Below are 23015 nucleotides of genomic sequence, written 5' to 3' on the forward strand. Positions count from 1 at the left end.
GGATGTCATGCCCAGCACGGTGACTGTAATTATTAATACTGTATTGCATATTTAGAAGTTGCTAGTCGAGTAAGTCTTAGAAGTCCTCATCACAAGGAAAAACAACGTGTAACTGTGGTGGTGGTAACAGATGCGAACTAGACTTACTGTGGCGATCATTTTGCAGTATGTACAAATATCGAATCATTAGGTTGTATAATGAAACAAAAACTAAACTGAAATTAAAATAACGTTCCATGTCAATTATGTCTCATTGGAAAAATAGAAAATAAGCGCATACCGGTTAGGAACTAAAATTAGTAGAGTTTAAATCCTAAGATAGCCTCTCCTCTTAAAAAAAATAAGTTTTAATAGACTTTGTGGTTTGTTTGTTTTTTTTAGAGAAGTTTTAGGCTCACAGCAAAACGGAGTGGAAGGTATAGAGATTTCCCTTATACTCCCAGCCCCTGTCCTCATTTCGTCCCTATCAAACTGGCAAAGATTCAGAAAATGATAATACCCAGTGGTCGAGAGGGTGTCAGGATTCTGAGGGTTTCAGACCTGCCAGTGGGAGCACACACTGGTCCAACTTTTAGAAAAGCCACATGACACTTTGCACCAAAATTCTTAAAAACTATGCATACCCCGTGACTCAGCAGTTCAGTGTATTGGGGTTTGAATCCCTTGTAAATTATTATCTGAGAGGCAATGTAATAATAATAATAATAATAATAATAATAATAATAATAATAATAATAATAATAATAATAATAATAAAGGCAGTTAAAAGGACAGACTCCGAGACGAAACGGCCTGATTCCAGGTGCCCGCCCAGCCTGTCTCTGTGAGACCGCCATCAGAGTATCTGGCCTTGCTGTCCTCAGTATCCTGACCCGTAAACGAGGGCCAAAACCATCCCTGCACCTCGGGGACCTGTTGTGAAGTGTGTAATACACTTAATGCGCTCTGAGTAGAGCTTGGTACGTAGTAAGTGCAGAAAAAAAGTGCTTATCCGTCATCATTAATTACCAATTTTGTTAATAAAACAATGAACTATTATTACCGATAAGACCTCCTAAATGCCCGTAATTTGAGGCTTTGCTGAGTGAATGATAGAGTGTTCAAATGATAGCACGCTCCAGAGGTATTACAAATTGTGATGGAGAATTCTTCATGCCATGGAAGGGCTGTGACACACTGGTGAACGAGGAGAGACATCTCCTGGGTGTTCTGAATTGTTGGTGAGGGGTGAGGCCTAGATGCTGGTATTTTTTAAAAACGCGCTCCATTACAGTAATGTGTAGTCAGGGCTGAGAACACCGGTTTTTCATAAACTGTTTAATGGAACATCCCTTTATAGGGATAATATGCTTCAGCTGCTAAAACACCAAATACTGTATCTCAGAAAGGAAAGATTTTACTTTTCACCAAAGCAACTTTATTTTGAAAGTATGGAAAAGTTCAAAGAAGAGACCAATTATTTATTTTCCAACTCCTCCAAGTTAGCTCATGTTAAGCATCCTGGTACATTTACCTTGTGAATCCTTACTTTTTTTCTCTTAAAAATATTATTCTGTAATTTGTGAAAAATTGAATCCTGTTTCATGGATCCTCACAACTCAAAAAAGAACCATGAACAAAAATGAAAGCTAACTGTCCCCAACCACCACAAAAGCTTATGTCTGTAAGTAACAAGAAAACATCATTTCATAAAGCATCTTTTTGTACGCGTAAATCCATGTCACCTTGAGACTAAGAGACAGCTACGAACTAGTTGACTGACATATACCAAGTATGGACTGCAAATCACCTTTCACAAGTGGCCTTTACCATCGAGACATACGGGTTGGCTTTCCTTTACATGAGTTACACATTTATCACTTTTACAGGTTTATCACTCCAAAAAACCATTTCCTTGGGACCTGCGCTTTGTTATTTGCAGCATGTGAACACCAGGTAGTAGGTTTTCCTTTGATTTATTTCTTTAGGTGTGTTTGTTCACAGCTTGAATTAGGTGTTTGCATTTCAAGCACATTTCCTAGATTTTATGTGACTATTTCAAATAAAAGTATTTACAGTGTTGACCGCCCTTCTCATTCCCTTACACAGAAAGCAATTTCATGGCCAGGTGGTTCCTTACTGGAATCGACGGAACACGGTATGCCCGGGACTGCTTTGTTTCTCACCTGGGGAAAGGTGCTTAGTAACTCCATTAGACAGATTTCTTCTTGCCCTGCACACACTGCCTTCTCCAAGGCACCAGGTCACACCCAGCTGGATGTAAATCAAGAATTCATTTATAAGTTGGTAAACATTCCCTCCAAATCTGTGTAAAAGCAACCAAGTAAGACACCACACCTGCTTAGGACCCTTGTTTAATTTTAACCCCCATTTACAACCGAAGGCTGGTCCAACGGAGCTGAAGGTCAGTGGTAAATTCCACCTGTCGCTGCAGGTACTAGGGCATACATAGGTTGCTAATTCTGGGAGCTAAGTGCCTGCCTATAAGAAGCCTAACCTTTCATACAGAACAGCAGAAGCACTTCTGTTTATACTCCTCTGCAAATATGAGAAACATCTAAATAAACTTTAAAAAGAGAAGAAACGTAGGAGAGAGAGTCCTAGGATGGGCCTGGCCTCTGTGGGTATCCCAGCTCCCCCACACCCCCGCCACTCTCAACCCCACTGAATGTGCAGCTGTTTTTAGAAACACAGGAAGCCACAGGGTAGCCCCAGCACTTCTTCATGAAACATCTGTTTAACCTGAACATTTGGATGAAAAGCACTGGGCTGCAATTAGAAGTTATACAATGACGCAAAAACAGCAAAACTAATTTACGGGGGTCAGGATGATTGTCACTCTTGGCACGGAGCACAGGGGACTCTGGGAGTGCCAGCAGTAACGTGGGTTCTTGTGCTGGTCCCTCAGGTGCGGATCAGCTTGAAAATTCAGTGATTTCAATTCTGATCTGTGCAGCTTTCTGTATGTATATGATATTTCAACCAAAAGTTTAAGAAATTTAGGAGTAGGTGGGAATGCTATTTACATAAATTCGTGAAACAAAACATGAGACTTCAGAAAAATGTTGGCCCCTCTAGTTTCTTGCCCTTGAACCCTTGTCCTCTGCCCATGGTCATTTTAGGGACTGAAGTGCCGGTTTTGAGGATTCAGTTTTCTGGTTTTGAGAGCTTTACTTTTAAGCTTTTGAATACTGGGGTTTCCATTTGTGCCACAGTCGTTTCAGTATTTTAGGAACTCTGAATTAGGAACATCTTTAGATCAAGACCAGTGACTAGTGCAATTTACAGGAAAAGAGAAACACTAGAGCCATTGACAGATCTAGGCAGACGCTCTTCCGTACGAGTTCTGATAGAGATGATATCGGGATATTTTTAAATCTGATTACGGTCTTCTCATGTGACCTGATTGACTGAAAGGATGCATGATGGGGAGCTTTGTGGGTCTGTCACATGTGTTTCTGGAACAAAAGTGGAATATGGATTTCGTTATTCCTACTCTTCTAATGAAGGTCATGATGTTCCTACTGTTTATTCTGAATCACACATACTGTGAAATCAAAGACAACAGAAGCATCTCAAATTCAAACCTAAGAATGATATAACTACATGCTGTGTTTACTTCTAGTTTATTACCCCAAATGAATAATATTACTAAGAGGGGAGGGTATAGCTCAGCGGTAGAGCACATGCTTAGCATGCATGAGGTCCTGGGTTCAGACCCCAGCACCTCCAAACAAATAAATAAATACCTAATTACCTCCCCCCTCCAAACAGCAACAACAACAAAAATTACCAAAAATGACCTTACTTTTCTTTTTTTTTTAATAATAAGAGGTCAAACTGATTCTATTCTTTATGGAAAATAATAAATAAATTAGCAGTATGAGAAAAGAAAAGTTTGCCAAATGGAACAAATACTCCACAGATAATCTGCCAGAGACCATCACATTCACCCTGGAACACACACAATGAATTCGGTAAAATGAAAGAAAGGAAGAAAGAGAAGCTGCTTTCCCAGACCCCAGAGCCTTCATACTCTGTGATTCCATATGTGACATTCTGCAAAAGGCAAAACCATAAGGATGGAGAACAGGTCAGAATTATTTTTTTTTAACAGGTCAGAATTTGCCGAGGGTTTGGACTGAGGGAGGGGTTGATTACAAGGAGCACCACCAGGGACTTGTTGGAGGTGTTGGAGCTGCTCCTGACTGTGGTGGTGAATGCAGGACCCAATACAACTGTCAAAATGCAAGGGACTGGACACCAAGAAGAATGAATTTTATTGCATATAAATTTAAAAAGGAAAAAGGAAGCTGTTTCAAATTTAGCAACAATATATAAGAAGAATGGATTTCCTTCATGGTAAATGGATACATTTTAAAATTCTATTTTGTAGTATACCCATGGAATTTTTCATTTGAGAAAATGTAATATTCATTCTCTTTTTAAGATGAATTCAGAACGTTTTTTATGGAATCTTGTCATTAAAACCCATCTTTCAGTATTAGACAGCATTCATGCCCAAATGTCATTTCTGCCTTTTGCTCCAATACCTAGAGTATTTCAGAGAGAAATTGTGAGAAGCATTAAATAAAGACTATTGTATTATGACTTACAAGTCCCACCTTCGCGCCCCAGTTCAGCTGCTAAATTACGTGACCCAGAGAAATCACGTCACCTCCCTGGGCTTGGTTTCTCAACTCTTAAATGATGAGACTTTCCCTTTCAACCGAGTATGAAATTACCCATTCCACTTCACAAAATCATTTTGTTATTCCCGAAGTAGCCATTCCGAGTTTCTACTTCCTTTCAGAATCATCCACTTGAAAAAAGGAAAAAAATAATCTATCACCAAAACGACATTCAGTGGACATCTTCTCAACACCCAGATCAACTTTCTCACTTTACAGAGGAGGAAGCTGAGGCCCAGGGAGGTTAAATGACATGCCCCAGGTCAGACACCTAGTTCAGGACAGAGGCTACAACCGAGAAAACAACTGTGCAGTGTGCGTGTCTAAGTCACTGATCCCTCCTACATGGTCCAGTGGCTGGAGTTGAGAACTCCTTCCAAAGTTTATGTCCTAACACCAAAATTAATTGAGGCCAAGGTTGGTTAACAATTTGTCCGATGTCAGACAAGCGGTTAACTGACAAGGTAGAGAGGCCAGAGTGCACGCTCCTCCCTCCATACTACCCTGCAAGATCAGGGAAACATTTAATCTCAGGTTAAATCATCTGTGTAAAAAATTAATAAGATGATTAATCCCAACAGAGAACGTCTATGAGAACATTTGGTAAGAGTAAATACATTACGATTTGGCTGAAATTTGGCAAAATATCTTCACGTTGATGCCAAAGTCAAACAAACAAGGGGCTCATGAAATAGGAAGACTGACAATTTGTCCTTTTTTCTTTTCTATATAGAGGAGGCAGAATACTCAGTATCTAGAATAAATGAAAAAAAGTATCTCTAAACACTGCACATGGAACAGTCTATCACATTACTCCTACCACTCTTAGGAACACCCTCCTCCCATGTTCCTGGCAGGAAGAGGAAGGGCCAAGGGAATGGAGATTCTCACAAGCATTATTCCGACTCTTGCTTCAAATGCTTAAAGAACTTGTGTTTGTAGATTCAGTTTTGTCCATTAAAAAAAAGGGAAGAAGAAAACTCAGCCTGGTTAATATTTGTCCTGAAAATTACATAAAAAGGGTTTCACGTTTCAGCAAACCATTGTCACGGGATATATAGAAAGCCTTCACCTGGCATATTGGAAGTTTGCATTTCCTTTGAAAAGGGGAAGATACTCATTTCTGAGGATTAGAGTCAACTCAGTGATTTTTCGTGAATTTTAAGTTTTCCTGCTTTGAGTTTGTGCAGTACGCTGATGCTTGTTGAAACTGGCTGATGGGCGCATGAGAATTACTGTACTATTTATTCTCCATCCTGTAATGTGTTTGTAAATTTCATAACAGGTTTTTTTTGGGCGGGGACAGGAGGTAATTAGGTATTTATTTATTTATTTAATGGCGATACTGGGGATTGAACCCAGGACCTAGTGCATGCTAAGCACGCACTCTAACATTGAGCTATACCCTCCCCCACCCCATCATAACAGAGTTTTAAAATTATCCCTGTGTAAGCAGGTAGGAGAGGCAACACTCGTTTCAACATAGAGGAAGTTGAACACCCAAAATGGGAAGAACGTGGCTGGGTCAGCAAAAACTCGTATAGAATAATAGTGAAAAAAAAAACTCTTTCTTGGCTATGTTGATTTCCTTTGTCAAGAAATTGTATTATATTCTAGGGGGGGCGGTTATAGCTCAAGTAGTAGAGCACATGCTTAGCACGCACGAGGTCCTGAGTTCAATCCCCAGTACCTCCCCCACAAAATAAATAAATAAGGAAACCTAATTACCCTTCCAAACCCCCCCAAAATAAAAAATTTTTAAACAGAAATTATTTATATTCTAAACAGACATCTTAAGTCCTTCTCCGTACATGGTAAGGTTTAAGAAAATATAACAACTCTATTAACCCCAATTCCTGTTCTTTTCACATGATTTGATCTCAAAAATAGAGTCCTGAAGACACAACTGATGTCCTTCGCATTTTTAAGGGAACACTCCTCTCATGGATATGAGAGCATAACCCACAGTATTGTTGTAAGCGCTAAGGGAGGTTCTGCAGTAGTTTTAGAAGGTATACCAACAACATGAAGGGAAATCAAAATTAGAAAAAAGTAAGTACCCATCACAACAAGCTAAACTGCTTAAATTCTCTTATAATTCCCCCTATGCCTCCTTGGGTATAGTACGTCCAGTTTTACATGGGTGTGGAGCCAGGGTGTAGACATCCTTCTGCAGTAAAAGACATTCAAATGGATTTTATTTAACACCTTCCTTGAGGACCTCGTTAGTTTAGGAATTCTAGACCACACTTAGGTTTTCTTAGTGCACATTCATATTAACAAGTGGCTCGACACCTCACCTCTCACTTCACATCCAACTTTTTCATTCAGTTCTCAAAACAACTTTGCTAAGTAGCCTTCGTTACTGTGACTGCACAGACGAGGAGTTTAAAGTTCAGGTACCCAGGGTCTCAAAGCAAATAAGGGCAGAGCTAAAATTCCTCATCGGGCTTGTCTCTCTCCAAAGCCTGGGCTATTTCCTCAACCAGAGTCCTTCCCAAACAGCAGTCACCTGCACACGACTCTCACAACACCCACCGTTAAGTGACTAGCACCGTAAAGCTCTGCCTTATACAAACCCCCTTTCAGTCTCACTGGTGGCTGCCTTTGTTCTCCATTAAGGACAGTCTCTAGATGGACATGAACAGAACCAGGATCGGCTACAAATCTACACTGGTGCCAATCTGTGAGGCATGGTCTGTGCCAGCAGCCCTGGAGGTGGGCTTCCAGACAAGAAGCAACTTGTCAGAACTACGAATGCTGGGGCCTGCTCTGCTCTGGCTAAATCAGAAACTCTGGGGCCAGGGCCCAGCAATCTGAGTTTTAACAGGCCCTACAGCAGATTCTGAAGCATGCCGTCTGGCAACCACTGCACTACATACATTACCCTATGTAATACTCATAACTTCTCCTGGAGCCAAATACTATTTACCACCCCCAACATCACAGATGGGTAAACTGAGGCTCGGTGCAGACTAAGGCCAGTAGCACACAGTCAGTAGATAATGGGAGCCAGGACGTAAATTATGCTTTTCTGGTTCCAAAGCCCTTTCATAATATCATGTGGACTCAAAGAGGAATGGCAGGAGATGTGGTCACACTGGTTCCAAGAGAGCAGAGATATTAAAGAGATCATACAGACACTGATCATAAATCTTGTATGACTATGAATCTATTTCATGTGCAGCAAGTATCTTATATTATTTTAAAGTCATTGAAATGCAATATTGTGTTTTGTTTAAAAATAAAAAACGATGCTTCTTGAAAAGATTAGCTTCATACAGTTGGTAGTGAAGGACTGGAGGTTGGATGGAAGTTGGAAAAGTGGTCTTGCCAGTTCTAAAGCAGAACCTATCTTAATGCTTTCTGCGAGAATTAAATTCAGCTTACCAAATGTTTACCAATTATAATTATATTGGTACTTAAGTAAATGTACACAGATACCATAATCCAAATTTTCTTGTCTTGCATAATGTTGTTCTAGGGATTAGGGATGAAAAGCTAATTAAAGGGGGCGGATATAGCTCAGTGGTAGAGCATCCTGTGCTTAGCATGCACGAGGTCTTGGATTCAATCCTCAGTACCTCCATTAAATAAATAAATAAACCAGTTACCTCCTCTCCCTCCACCCCACCAAAAAAAAGTTAAAGTAAAAAAATTAAAAAAAAAAACCCAAGGCTAATTAGGAGCAGTATTTCCAGATTGCTTCCTTCACAGGGTGGGAGGCAAAAAAATGTTTGGGTACAGATTCCCCAATGAAGATGGTCCAAATATTATAGCACTGCCAACGGCCGGAGGCATTATAAATGATCCTCAAAATAGCTATAGCTTCAGTATAGTTCAATTATGTGAATACCAGCCCGTAACCTGTCTAAGGTTTCTCTACCAGGAGCTTGGCATCTTATGACATAGAATCATCAGTCTAGGTACTCCAGGGGGAAGGTATAGCTCAAGTGGTAGAGCACATGCTTAGCATGCATGAGGTCCTGGGTTCAATCCCTAATACCTCCTCTAAGAAATAAATAATTACCTTCCCCCCCAAAACAAACAAACAAACAAAAAAACCAGTCTAGGTACTCCACAGCCAGGATACACTGTAGATTACAAACCTTTTCCTGTGGTCTCATCCAAATCACTGCACCAAGGAGAGCCTAGAGTTTTTATCAAAGAGGAAAACCAAGCCGAACAGGCCCACATCACTAATATAATATTTTGAAAATCGTGGTTGAATTTATTATGTGTATTTAATATTGTCTGGCCATACAAAAATGATGTCATTTTTAAACTCTGTTGAATGGATAGGAACCCAAGGAAGGATCTGTGTTGCATCATTTCTCCTTCAATCAGAATTTATCTCCATATCAACAAAATAAATGCCAGCGTGGATGGTCATCTGGCCACAGACACACACACACACACACAGACACACACAGACACAGACACACACACAAGCTTTATTATAAACCGGAATGTAGGGGGAGGGTAGAGCTCAGTGGCTGAGCGCATGCTTAGCATGCATGAGGTCCTAGGTTCAATGCCCAGTACCTCCGTTTAAATAAATAAATCCAATTACCTGCCGCCCCAAAAAAGTGTTTGACTCTCTAAACTATGTGCTTATATAAGCTTGATAAAAATAAATACTAAATAATATAAGCTTTTAAAAAAAGGGAATCAGAAAAAAAGATAAAACACACCTGAATGTTGGCATGATGTTCACTAAAACACGATTCCACCAGGCCATCAATGTTTATAACTCTCGGTCACTAGTCAAACAGCATGACTGAATGCAGCCTTTGTGGTGCTAGAAACTGCACTCTAAATTTGGGCTGATGTACAGTGAACACAATGCATACTTTGAAAAAGACTGGGGCTGATCCAGCCACGCCCAGATTTAAGGCCCTGGTAACCTTTCTGTAGAGAACACATACCTTTCAAATAGCTCAGTGTTTGTTTATGTTTGCCGAGAGCTACCCCTGGAGAAATCGCTCAGGTTTCTACTACTGTCTTTTAACCTTTCATTTCCTTATACTTTTTCCTTACACTGTTTTTTTAACCCCAAGCCAGGAGCTAAGGAGCACGCTAGGTCAAATTCAGGCAGGAGAAGCCCACCGCATGGACCAGGAGCAGGCCGGGAATGGGACCGGAGCAGGCCTGGATAAGCGCCAAGTTGTGGGCGGAATTCAGACCAGGTGCAGGTAAGGCGGAAACTAAGTGGAGGCGTTCACACTGGGTGCCAGTGATTTCTTTTGCATCAGACACAACTGCATCATGGGCCCAGGTTGGCTACCTGGGAACCAAATTTTCTGAGGAAGGGCTCTGCCCTAACATTCCAGCTGGAACTCCTGCTAATTCTACAGAGTATTGGATATCTTTATCTTTGCTGATATCATTTGTTGGCTTACCTATTGTGGAATTATACCTCTAAGCCACATCTGATGCACGGTTTCTCTAATCCTTGCTGTCAAAAATGACTCCTACCCCACCGACCCCGGGAGGGACCATCACCTTCAATCAGAATTTATCTCCGTATCAACAAAATAACTATCTTGTTATTCTTCTCAGAACTATCCAGCCCCTCCCCAGACCCAACCCACAACCAGCCAGTCCTCTACAATCTTCAGTCAGGTACAGTGATAGGTCATAGTGGGGGTACTGATAGGGAAGATAACAACGGATGTCATACTTCTCACCCTGAAGGAACCCAAACACTGAGGAGGTTAGGCAGAAAGTACAACTTAGCAGGTAATTTTAATTCAATGCTGGCAGCAGCGGCATTGGGTATAGGAGAATCCGGAGTTGGAGTTCCAACCATCTGGGAGGTGGGTTATCAGGAATGACTTCTGGAGGAGGTGACATCGAAGGTGGATTATAAAGAATGAATGTGATGACTGGATAAAGAAGATGTGGTATATATTTACTGTGGAATACTACTCAGCCACAAAAAAGAATGAAATAATGCCATTTGCAGCAACATGGATGGACCTAGAGATGATCATACTAACTGAAGTAAGTCAGACAGAGAAAGACGAGTATCATATGATACCACTTACACGGAATCTAAAAACACAAATGACACAAATGAACTTAGTTGCAAAACAGAAACAGGCTCAGAGACAAAGAAAACAAACTTATGGTTACCAAAGGGCAACACAGGGGAGGGATATACTGAGAGTTTGGGATTAGCAGATAGAAACCACTATACACAGAATAGGTAAACAACAAGGTCCTACTGTACAGGACAGGGAACTACATTCAATAGCTTGTAATAACCTATCATAAAAAGAATATGAAAAAGAATATATGTGTATATCTGAATCACTGTGCTGTACACCAGAAACTAACACAACATTGTAAATCAACTATACTTCAATTAAAAAAAAAAAGGATGAATGGGATTAGTTAGAGATGGTAGGAAGGGTATCCCAGAGAAGACATGATAAAAAGCTACCAAAAAAAGCATGTGAAAATTGCACAAGTGAGTGGGACCAAGTCATTGCTGAACAGGAAGTATGAGGCACCAGGTAAAAAGAATTGGGAGAAGGGAGATGGGGCGGGGGAGGCGGGGGAGTCAGGTCACAGAGGTCATGCCACATGAAGAGCTTCAACCTGACCCTCAAGATAAGGAGAAGTCGCTGTGAAGATTTAAGCAAGGGAACAACAGGCGTTCTTCCAGCCTCTCTGGGATTCTGTACACCCACCACCCCCGGACTGTGGGAAGCAAAGCTCCCGGGCACCTTTGTCCCACAAAACTCCTTGGGCAGAGATTTTGGAAGGCTTCAAAGTAAGAAAAACTTGAGCTCTTCAATGAAAATTAGCTTCCTAAATGTCTGCACATGATCTAGGTGAAAAATGCATCTTATAAACAAAAGGTCCTACTGTCTAGCACAGGGAACTATAGTCAATACCTTGTAATAGCCTATAATGAAAAAGCTTATGAAAAGTAGCGTATATATATATATATATATATATGTATAACTGAATCACTATGCTGTACACCAGAAATCAACACATCGTAAACTGATTATACTTCGATTAAAAACAAAAAAAATACATCTTGTTCCTCACTTGCAGACAATAGGATGCCTAAAATAAGGATTCTTCTTCTTTCTCTGCATACTTTTGTGAACTAAAAAAAAAAGGATATCTACTGTCTTCCACACATGATGTTTAATTCCTTTTATTGTCTAAAATGTAATAAAATATCTCTGGAAGGAGAGCCAAGGACACAATACCAGTAGCTGATGGAGTGCAAACTTTAAAAATTGTGAACCCTGTGAATACATTTCCTGTTCTGTAGAAAAACTAACTCTCACAAAATGTTTTTAAAATAGGGACGGAAATTCAGAGAAAAAAAAAAAACCCACAACATTTTGAGGGGTTGGAGTGGGGGAAAATTAGCTCAACATTCTAAAATTAGACCAAGATACTGAAGAGTCACTACACTTGACATTCAACCATTCTAATCTCAAAACTTAGATGCCATAAAGTCACGAATGCCTTCTTCCAGAGCTATCCTCAGTTCACAGCATCATTCTTGGTACCATGAAGGACTAAATAAGTGTCTGTTGATTGCTGAAAAGAAAGATGTCGAAATGTCTTTTTTTTTTTTTTTTTGAAGCCTTCTACTCTGTGTGAAGACAACGTCCTCAAGATGTTTCAGTTTCCTTTATTGTCATAACAGTGCTCAGGTTCAAAGTTAGCCTGGTTGCTTCTCGCCCACCAGCCTGTCTGAGCATATTAACGGAGGAATGCTTCCCGTTTTCACTGGCTCAGAGATGAAGTGCCAGAACAAAGCATGTTCTAGACGGAAGCACAGAAGGCAGCACAGAAGCCTGGGTGGGCTGTGGCCATCGGTTCCAGCCAGGACACTTTCCTGTGACTCCAGCTGGCACAGTGGTCCCTGCTGTCTCTGTCTGCTTTCAAAACACACACACACACACACACACCACACACTTCCCCTCTACATCCCTGTTAACCTTGTTTCCAGTTTAAAGTGGTCAGCAGAGTTTATTTCCATTGTCCTCCGCATTTTCCCCCCAAACCTCACCCTTTCACCTTTCTGGGGTTCTGCAGGGAATTTGCTTTAGATATACAGGAAAGGAAAAAAAAAAAAAGGATTATTCCTTTTCCCAGTGCAAGAGAAAAAGCTCAAACTTCAGGCTACCCAAATCCCAGATCAGATCCCAGCTTTGCCTTGGACAAACTGTGTGAAGATGAGCACATTACATCCCTCTCTCTAAGCCCCCTTTCTTCCCCTGTACATGAGGAGAGCAAGGATTATTTCCCATGATTCAAAGAAATGACACAGAACATATCGAGCACAAACTGTATTAACCAAGACAGGATCAGATGCCAAGCACAGAATGTTCACATGTGTTTGAAATAGTTATTTGTGGATGACTAGGATGAATGCTCCCTACACTATGATAAATGTTGGCTCACTTCCCCTCCTGCAAGTTTTTGCGAACTGTTAATCTAGGATGCCTGAAATGAAACTCTTGTAGGATAGCATGTCTCGGTCCCCAGTCACCCTGCCTCTTTCTGCCCCCCTCTAAGTAGGTTTCTGTAACCACCACTCTGGTTTAACTCTTAGGGATGCTGGATTATTAGGCACCTAATAACTGCCATGAGTCTACTTTTAGCTATGAAGGCAGCACTCGTGTGTGTCAATAATAATGATACTACAGGAAGAGCAGGGAGTTATTTCAAGCATGGTAGTCATGAGGTCACCCCCACAGGGCTGACACCCACAGCCATGCTGGCACAGTAGTGGCAAATGGGTACATTGAGACATCACCACGAAGAGGCCCTGCAGGTCACACAGGTCTTCTCGAACAACACCTGGGAGACAGAATTTTGAAAAGGGACCCAGTCCCGAATCAAAGAGGGAGTTTGGTGCTATTTTCTGGCTCCACGCCTGGCACACCTTGGCCCCCAATGATCATAAATAACGGGAATGACTTCACAATATATAAAAACAAGAGGCTGCAAAGGGGAATTTCTAATACAATGGGACTTAAAAACTGAGAATTTACTCTGGATCAACTCCAGCTAGATTCTCTCTCCATATATTTCAATTCATTGTTACCCATTCTTCCAGGCAATAAAACAGCAGACTAGCTTTATGGAACCAAGTCAGTTAGGACTTGGACACTTGTTCAGGTCTAAGACTAGAGACGTTTAAGTCGGAATCATCATCTGTAAACATCCAAAGGGGATTCAAAGATTCTGAAAACGGCCCCCATGAGTTTTGAGCGATGACTTTAGGCATCAGTGTCACACTGTGTAACATCCTCTGAAAGGAACACTATTTCAACTCATAAATTCTAGAATGCTTATTCAAAAATCAGTCTCATTATGTTACAGCTGTGCTTATCAAGGGCCATGAAAGCCATTCATTCAAAAGACTGAGCTATTATATGTCAATTACATCTCAAACTTTGAAAAAAAAAGACCGCGCTAAAAGTCAGTAACCATGTGATACGCGAACAATGGTAGTTTTGCCAGAGCTCCTGTAACTCAGCATACCTCTTTTGTCACTACACTGCACACTTACGAGACAACAGAGCTGGCACTCAACTGTCACTAAAAAGCAACCAGACTAATAACTTCCGAGGCATTTAATTTTTTTTTTCACAAATAATTTCAAGGAGGAGCTGAAGGTTAGCGAACTCAATCTATGGATAAGGGAAAACAGGAAAGGAAATTGGTACCTACCTGGAATCCTATTAAGTGTTACCCAGAAATGTTCATCAGGGCTGTATGTGTCTTTTGACCAGTGTAGGAGGTCAATGGCCCTTTGGTCCTGGAAGACAAAGTTGACAAACTCTCTGGTGAGTGCCACATAGGCAGTGCCAAAGTAGATGGTCAGCTGATGTGGAGGTGAGGTTTTTAAAATATAAGTATTTTTCACAAAAGAGCCACCTTTGTTCAGGTGCTCTCGGTGGACATACTTGGTCCGTCCAATCGCATGATCGGGAGGCAGCACCCCTGGGGTGATGTTTTTCCCTTTAAAGCCTTTCAGATGCTGAACGATTTCCCTGTTGGTTTTCAGGGGGAAATCTTGCCCGCAGGTGTTGATGGCGTACTTCCACGGCACCTCTGAGGTCCTCAGGTTCTCCAGGCAGTTCAGGTCAGCCTGGAGCCTGGAAATTCCTGCGTAGACCACAGGCTCTGCCTTGGAAGCCAGAAAAGCATTTTGGAAGCAACTCAGTAACTGCCACACAGATTTCTTAAAATGAGCGGTGGCTTTCTCATCCACGTGCACACAGTAGACATTCTGGGGCATATAGACAGCCCTGAAGAGCCTTTCGAAAGTATCGAAGTCCTTGTGAATAACCATGACATATGCCAAGGGGAACGCAGCTTCTTCTTCTGACAGGGGGCTTGTGATGTAGTGATTCTGGGTCAGGTAGTCCTTGCAAGGGACACTTCCCACCGGTGATGGCAATGTCTTTTCCCACAAAAAGGGTGACTTGTCTTCTAAGGCGTAATTACAGGCATGTATTTGAAAATACCTTTCACTGGAACTGTTCAGCTTCCCATAACTTTTTGGCGAGCTTAACTGGCTATTGTAAAGGACCACAAAAATCACCACACTGAACACAGTGGAAGCAAAAAGGTAATACCTCCAAAAGTTCATTATTTTCACTTCCCTGGAGAAGGACTCTCTCACCAAGGATGGAGAATCGAGGGGTCCCTGAAACCACAAGGGTCAGAGGGTCGAATTGACCTCTTCTGCCCGCCTTGAATTTCGACAGCTTCTCAAGAGGGCTTCCTTCCCCCGAGTGCTTTAATCCTCATTTTTTCTCCGCTTCTGGGTCGCGTCCATCCTCCCTCGGCGACGGCCGGAGATGCTTCCCTCCCCGCCGATGGGCTTCAGGCCTCGGCGCTGACTCCGGCGAGCCGCCGAGCGCGCCCGGCTCAGCCCGGCCTCCGGGAAGCCCTGGTCATTTGCATACAAGACGCCAGCGGGTCTCAGCAAATTGCGTTCTGGTCCGGAATGACGTCTCCTTTCTCCCGGGCTGTTTCTCCGGCTTCGCCCCACCCCCTCCATCCCATCTAAGCCGATCGATCGCATCTCCCGTCTCTTCTCACGCGTCCCCCTTGCCTTCTTTGAATTAAGTGGTTCTACTTTTTCCAATTAACCCCGCAAGCGGCTAGCAGTTCTTGGAAACCACCGCACTGAGGATTTTGGCTCCTCGGGTTTCTTTCTCTTCCTGTTTCTCTGCCACTTCTTTCCATTTCAGAGTTATCTCTACTGGGCACATACAGACACAGATAAGGAAGAACACCCTTGCGACATACCTAAGTAAATTATCGGAGGGAAGAAGAAGATGGTGAGGGAGGTGAAGGTCTCTGGATTAAATCAGGCAGTTGCTGATGGTGTCGCCTGGCACGTATGCGAACGTGCAGGCTCTGGGAAGACGGAAATCAGAATTAGACTTGGGGGGCATGAGGTGAGGGCAGAAGGAATCTAGGAGTGACTTTTAACATGAAAGGGTCGGGGTCAAGGCCTAAGTGAAATAAACATACCTTAGTTTGCCTGCCAGGGGGGAACGTGATAGTCATTATTCCCAGAGAGCAAAAGTGGTTCCCATTTCACACAGAGCGTCAGGTAACTGGAGTTGCTGGCACAGGATTGTCTACGGAGTGTGGAGTGACTAGCCATCTCTCCAAAACCCTGACATCTTCAGGTTGGAGATCATTTCACAGAGCTCAAAGGAGTCTCCTTTTCACCCAACCCCCTCTCCCACTTCCTCACGCTGAAGAGAGAACAAAGGCTTGGGGGCAGCGGCAGAATTCCTGGAAGTATCAGTCAGTGTCATGCAGGGGAACCAGGAAGAGACGCCCAGCAGGTCTGGTCACATTACACAGGGATTCTCAGCGCTCACCTGTGCCAGGTGCCGCCAGCACTCAGGAAATGGCGAGCAGTTGCAGGTTAATGCAGTAAGGATGCTTCTGGGGGAAAGTTACTGGTCCGAATAACAGATCAACCCAGGGCAGCCACTGGGGCTAAAAGTGGCCCTGATTCCATCTCACTGCTGCAATCACCCGCTATCCTACTTGTCTGGGCATGATGCTGCGGTTGGAGCCACTGCGCCTGTTAGGGAGACACTGGTGTAGAACCAGCAAGCTCCCCATCCCCTCCCATCCCACTCCACCCCTTCACTTCCTGTAGTTCACTGGATCAATGAATGACAACAGTAGCATAGATGTGATGGATAGATACTGATTTGGCAATGGACCCGTAGAGTTGGTGGGGATCTTGAAGCTCACTTTACACACCCCTCTCTTTTACAGACGAGGAAACTAAGGCCACAACAAATATTTTCTTCAAAGTCATTCAGCTGGATAGAAGCCAGAGCCTTAATTCTGCAGCAACCTGGTCAAGATGCTGGAGCCAGTCTAACTGGCTTCAAATCCCGGGTAGTCACTGACCAGCTGTACCAGCAGGGTAAAGGTACTCCACCTCCCTCAGCACCAGGTTCTTTGTCTGCGAGATGGAAAATAACAGTGATTCCTCTTCCACGTGGCTGTTAAGAACATGAACTGAGATAACCCGTGCTCGGGGTTTATGTATCTGTCCGCAGAGGTTCAGAGAAGCATTAGCAGTTATTGCTCCTGCTGCTTCCCTTCTGAAAAACAGCCAACATTTCTGACCCTATTAAGGAAATGATAATTTGATTGGTCATGGAGAAGAAACACATTGACCTCCTTAAGGCTTTCAAATGGGTTGATTTATTGCCACTCCAAAAGAGTGAAGGTTAAATTCCTTCCCCTTGTCTCTCTCCCTTTACCACAGAAGAAGAAGAAGAAGAAGAAAAGAGTAGAAGTGTGGCTGGAGAAAAGGAAGTTCTGTTTGGATGCTTTCTCTTCCCTTGATTCTGACTAGAGCCACACCCTGATCTGAGAAGTTCTGCCTGGTAGGACCCAGAGTGGACTGCAGAGGGAGGCAGAAGGCTCTCCCTGCAGGTTCAGTCGGTTTTTTCCTGTCTCTCTGCCTTGGTCCTCGATCCTACAATAGGGAGCGCTGGTCCAACGCCAGTGCAAAGCAAACTCCAGAAATCTTTCATCACGACTGAGTCAAAGCAGCTCGCAAGTAGGGAGAAGGGGTGCGACGTGATTTACAGTTCGAAACAGCAGGATCCCCCAACCCCTTCCGTAGTCAGCCCTGCCTTATTGACAGTGCTTTAGATGAACGGCCAGAGATGAGAATGCAATGCTCTTTTTAGTGGTTGGCCCAGCAGTTGGTTTGTTTGGCTTGGTATCTGTGGCCACTGAACCGGCATTTTCTTCCAGCAAATAATTGGGCTAAGCGATTAACTTCCTACCAGCACAGGATTTCTGCTCCATTCACTCTAGTTGGCTTAACATAGTGAAAACTGTCATCAAGAGGGCATTTGGTATCACTCCTTGCCTCTCTCAGGCCCAGGATAACCTTTATTGTCATAATCAAGGAGACAGACCAAGGATAGCCGCGGACACACATAATTAGCCCAGCTCAGACATGAAAAGAAAAGGCGGGGCTGTCTGGGGGCTTTGGGAGACCACGGTTGGAACTTTTCCCCCCGACAGTCACTTTAGTTCTCATGGACCTTGTCAGAGCTGTGCGTCCACGCCAGCTGGGCTCTCAGAGGTAAATAAAAACACCTTCTTGTGGGAGCAGGGTTATAATCTGGGCCTGATCTGTTCCCAAGTCCTTCTAGGTCTCCTCTCCCTCTGACTACTTCTCTCCGCACAATCACTGGCTGTGTTTTTGGACGGCCACATACTGTAGGTCTACTCTCAGAACACAGCAATAGAGCGGACCGGTTGCCTCGAAAAGCAAATGGCCCCCAAGCCACTGGCCTCCCATCTCCAGCACGATTACACCGCCCCGCTTCCCACGAAGGCTTGGCTTGTGTCGTTCTGGCAAACTCACTCTGGCCACAGCGAGATCCAGAAAGTCAACAGCAAAAGGTCTCCTGGCAACCCAAATAATAATCACACCTGGTAGGCTGGATTCGTGCACTCCAGTGTGTACGGGCAGGTAAGCGGAAGAAGTCAGTGAGAAAAATAAGTGAAGCTGGGAGGGTAGGAAAAACAGGGTGAGTGAGTTCATGAGTGGCAGCTAACACTTGGCCAAGGTGTTATGAGGTTGAGGGAGGGTGGGGGCAACAGAGAAGAGCCTGTGCCCCAACTAAAGCAAGCAGGTTCCTCTCAATGCCAGCAGGGAATGTCACGTGGGGTCACTGGGCCAGTGCGGCCAGTGCTTCAGATATTTTAAGAGGAATGAGGAATCTGAATTTTATTAAAATTTTTTTTCCAAATTCCTTACATGTTATCATGCAATTAACAAATTTTTAAAACACGAGTCCACCCACACACAAGCACCCTGAAGACCCTGTTTGCCGTCAAGATACAGTCTATCATCTTTGGTTTAAGCATCAGAGCTCACGTATTTGTTTTTTTCTTTTTTGTCTTGTTTTTTAGGGGGCAGGTAATTAGATTGAATCCAGGACTTCATGCATGCTAAGCATGCACTCTGCCACTGAGCTATACCCTCCTCTCTGCAAAGCTTATGTATTTGAACCCCTCTCGAGGCTGAGGCTTATTCACTCTTAGTTTAGACACAATCATAACAAATTGTCTCGGATCTAAGCAGAAAAGGGGTCACATATCAGAGGAGAGATGCAGGACTGCTAGGTTCAGTGCCCTTTTGTCAGCTATGGCGACAGACTGAGAATGAAGTGGGTTCAAGAAAAACTCCAAAAGTTTCCATAAAAAACTAAAAATAAAGCTACCAAATGATCCAACAATGCCACTCCTGGGCACATATCCAGAAAAGAAGAGAATTCTAATTCAAAAAGATACATGCACCCCGAAGTTCATAGCAGCGCTAGTTACAATAGCCTAGACACGGAAACAGCTCAAGTGGGCATCAACAGATGCCTGGTTTAAGAAGGCGTGGTATGTATATGTATGTATGTGTATATATATACTCAGCCATAAAAAAGAATGAAATACTGCCACTTGCAGCAACATGGATACACTTAGATAATACGATACTAAGTGACGTATGTCAGAGAAAGACAAATATCATATGACACCACTTATTTGTGGAATCTAAAAAAAAATACAAATAATTCTACATGCTAAACAGAAAGAGACTCACAGACATAGGAAACAAACTTACAGTTACCAAAGGGGAAAGGTGGGGGGGGATAAATTAGGAGTATGAGATTAACAGATACACACTACTGTATATAAAATAGAAAAGCAACAAGGATTTATTGTGTAACACACGGAACTATATTCAATACCCTGTATTAACCTATGATGGAAAATAATCTGAAAAAAGAAATCTGAATCACTTTGCTGTACATCTAAAACTAACACAATATTGTAAATCAACTATATTTCAATAAAAAAAGGAAAAAAGAAATTCCAAAAACAGATCATTCAGTTTAAGGATGACTGGCATTTGTACAACTCAGTGATCACACTGTATCATTCCCTCTAGTATTTAAAATGATCAAACAAGTTAAAAATAAATTTCTTCTGTATAGCACAGGGAACTATATTCAATATCTTATAATTAACCTTTCATGAAAAAGAATATGAAAATGAATATGTGTATATATATGCGTGACTGGGACATTATGCTGTACACCAGAAATTGACACATTGTCACTGACTATACTTCAATAAAAAAATAAGTAAGTAAAAATAAAATGTGCAAAAATGTTAATCAAAGGGCTTGAAAACTGGGAAGATCTGTGTCAACACTGGGCTACCCCAGTGTTTTAGGGTTGAAAATAAGCAGAGAACTAACATTTAGTGAAACAGAAATACAGATGTATTAATATATATCTTGTACATATATACTGCATAGTCTATTAAAAAGGCACTTCTGAAATATGTTTATTCAAATTTGTTCTTTTAATTAACCGCTTTGTGCACAAAAGTGTAGGCTTTAAATTATCTAGGAAACTCAGAATTCTGACAAAACTTTTTCTGAAAAAAAAGGTAGGCAAATGTGTTAACCACACACTTCTGCATCAGACATCAGCGCTTTTTCTGTAAAAGGCCAGGAAGTAAATATTTCAGGCTTGGGGGCCATTTGGTTTTTGAGGCAAACGCTCAGCTCTATTGCTGTGTTCCAGAAGTAGGCATAGCAGTATGTGGATGTGACCTGCTGAAATTTCATTTCTGGACACTGTTATCACAATTTCTTATCTTTTTCATGTCATAAAATACTCTCCTTTGGATTTTTTTTTTTCCAGTCACTTCAAAATGTGACATCATCCTTAGCTTGTGGGCAGGTCAAAAATAGGCCAGATTCAACCCACAGGCTGTATGTCGCTGGCTGATTTCTTTTCTAGATAATCATCAAGTTCCTCCAGGCCTAAGTTTTGTAACATCAGGGTCTTTGCAATCACTTTCTCAGTGAAGAAATGTGAAACGGGGGAGAGCAGCAATGCTGATTCCTGCCGGAGTCGTCTGTTCGGCCCCCACGCGGCTCACGTCGCAGAGCACTGGACTAGATGCCTCGGTTTCCTTTCTTCTGTAAAACACTGACCTCATAGCGTTCCAAAGAGGTTCAAATAGATTAGGACATAAAAAGAGCTTAGAATGATGCCTTGCGCATCAGGCATACTCAACAAGTCTGTGACATCTCTGTTGCCAGCTTTGGCTCACATAAGATCCAAAGCACCTGCCCACCTTCTTAGGTACCTTTAGTGAAGCAGAACAGTGGTGCTTGGGGGGTCATTCTTCACCCAAAAGATCCCAAAGTACAAGTGAAGCCATCAAGGCCATCGTTATCACAGGCAGCACCAGCCTCTTCAGGCCTCTCCCTACACTCTGGAGCGAGGGCACTGGCCTCATTCCCACCTGCAGCCTCTTGAACCTGCTCTTTCAAACTGCATCGGACGTGGTTACCTCTGGCGCACCCTGCAAAAGCATGTGATGGGGCGTGGCGGCGAGGACCAGGACTTTGGAACAGGGCTTAAATCTGTCTCTGCTCTTTACTAGGTGTCCCTGGGACAGTTTCTTGGGATCACTGTGCCTTAGTTTCCCAGTTCTTAAAAAGGAGTTGTAGGAAGTCTATGAGAAACGGGGAGGGTATAGCTTAGTGGTAGTGTGTGCGCTTAGCATGCCCGAAGTCCTGGATTCAATCCCCAGTAAACCTCCATTCAAACAAACAAACAAACAAACCTAATTACCACCCCCCAAAAAAGAACAACAAAAAGAATTAAAAAAAAAAAAAGAAAGTCTATGAAAGTAAACATGGCTCAGACACCTTCTGTATCTTCTCCCCACTCTCTTCCACATTCCATCTCTCCAGCTTAACCTCATTCTTCCAGGTCACACAGGGTTTTATTTTTCTCTATGACCCTAGCAGCCTTTCGGGAGTAGCAATTTCTTTCCCTCTTAGGCGTAAATGCCCAGATTCAATTCTAATTTTCCAAGCAAAAACAAAAGCAGAAAGAAAACAAACCCCTGCCCCCACCTCCACCCGCGCCCCATCCACATCCACATTTTACCTTTGGCTTTAGGCTGTTAATTCTCAAGGAACAGAATTGGTGACTATTTGTTTTTCTAAGCAACTTTTCTCTGTTTCTAAATGTCTGCTCTGAGAAAAAAAAAAAGACTGCAGATTTGTAAGGAGACGATCTTGCATATCCCACATCTGTCTAAATCTGGGTATGCTTCTAATACCAAGAACCTCCAAACTCCCCCAACCCTCTACTTTGAATGTTGACTTGAAATTGCAAGGAGATGGTATTTCTATTAAGAGACAGTATTTTATAATTCAGCTGCTTCTAAAGATCTGTGTCTTGAAGATATTCTTTTTCTTCTAAACATTTTCAAAGAAATAAAAACAAAACAGTCTTAAAATAAAGATGGGCAGTGGTTTCTACCCACTTCTAATTTTAATAGCCCTATTAAATTCCTGGTTCGTTTTCAGTGAATTCAGTCTACTGTCACACTAGCTTCTTTCCCACGGAACTTGTTATTTACTTTCATTTGGACAGTTTGTTAGGGCAGAGTGCTTGGATAAATCCCAAAAAGCAGATGTTTCTTCTGCTTTCGTAGAAATGAAAGCTGGAACAAATTTGCCTCCAAGATATGTTCTGCGTTTGTACTTACTTGGAGAAAATCTTTGCGTTTGAGTCTCCCACTGGTTAAACTGGTTTTAGGTTCAGATTTTATATTTATGATCTATCTTTTTAAATGACATCCTTAAACTCCATTCTTTCTCCTCAGAAACAATGGGAAAATTGTTATAAACAGAGTAAGCTCAGTCCTGGTCGGCTTTGGTTAGGGCTCTCAGGT

General features: G+C 42.4%; 1 protein-coding gene across 2 annotated transcripts in view; it reads right to left on the bottom strand.

Moving 5' to 3' along the window:
• Positions 1-23015, bottom strand: part of LOC102531012 (glucosaminyl (N-acetyl) transferase 2 (I blood group)) — a 71812-nt gene that overhangs the window by 19395 nt on the left and 29402 nt on the right. The window contains exon 1 of one of the 2 annotated variants that reach the window (XM_006198648.4): positions 14409-15940. The exons of the other annotated variant lie outside the window; for it this stretch is intronic. Coding sequence (XP_006198710.1) covers positions 14409-15333 — 925 coding nt within the window. The 5' untranslated portion in view covers positions 15334-15940. Of the gene's footprint in view, positions 1-14408; positions 15941-23015 lie in introns of those variants that run through there. 2 annotated transcript variants of the gene reach the window in all.

The sequence above is a fragment of the Vicugna pacos genome, chromosome 20 (genome assembly GCF_048564905.1).
Source record: "Vicugna pacos chromosome 20, VicPac4, whole genome shotgun sequence".
Lineage (NCBI taxonomy): Eukaryota > Metazoa > Chordata > Mammalia > Artiodactyla > Camelidae > Vicugna > Vicugna pacos.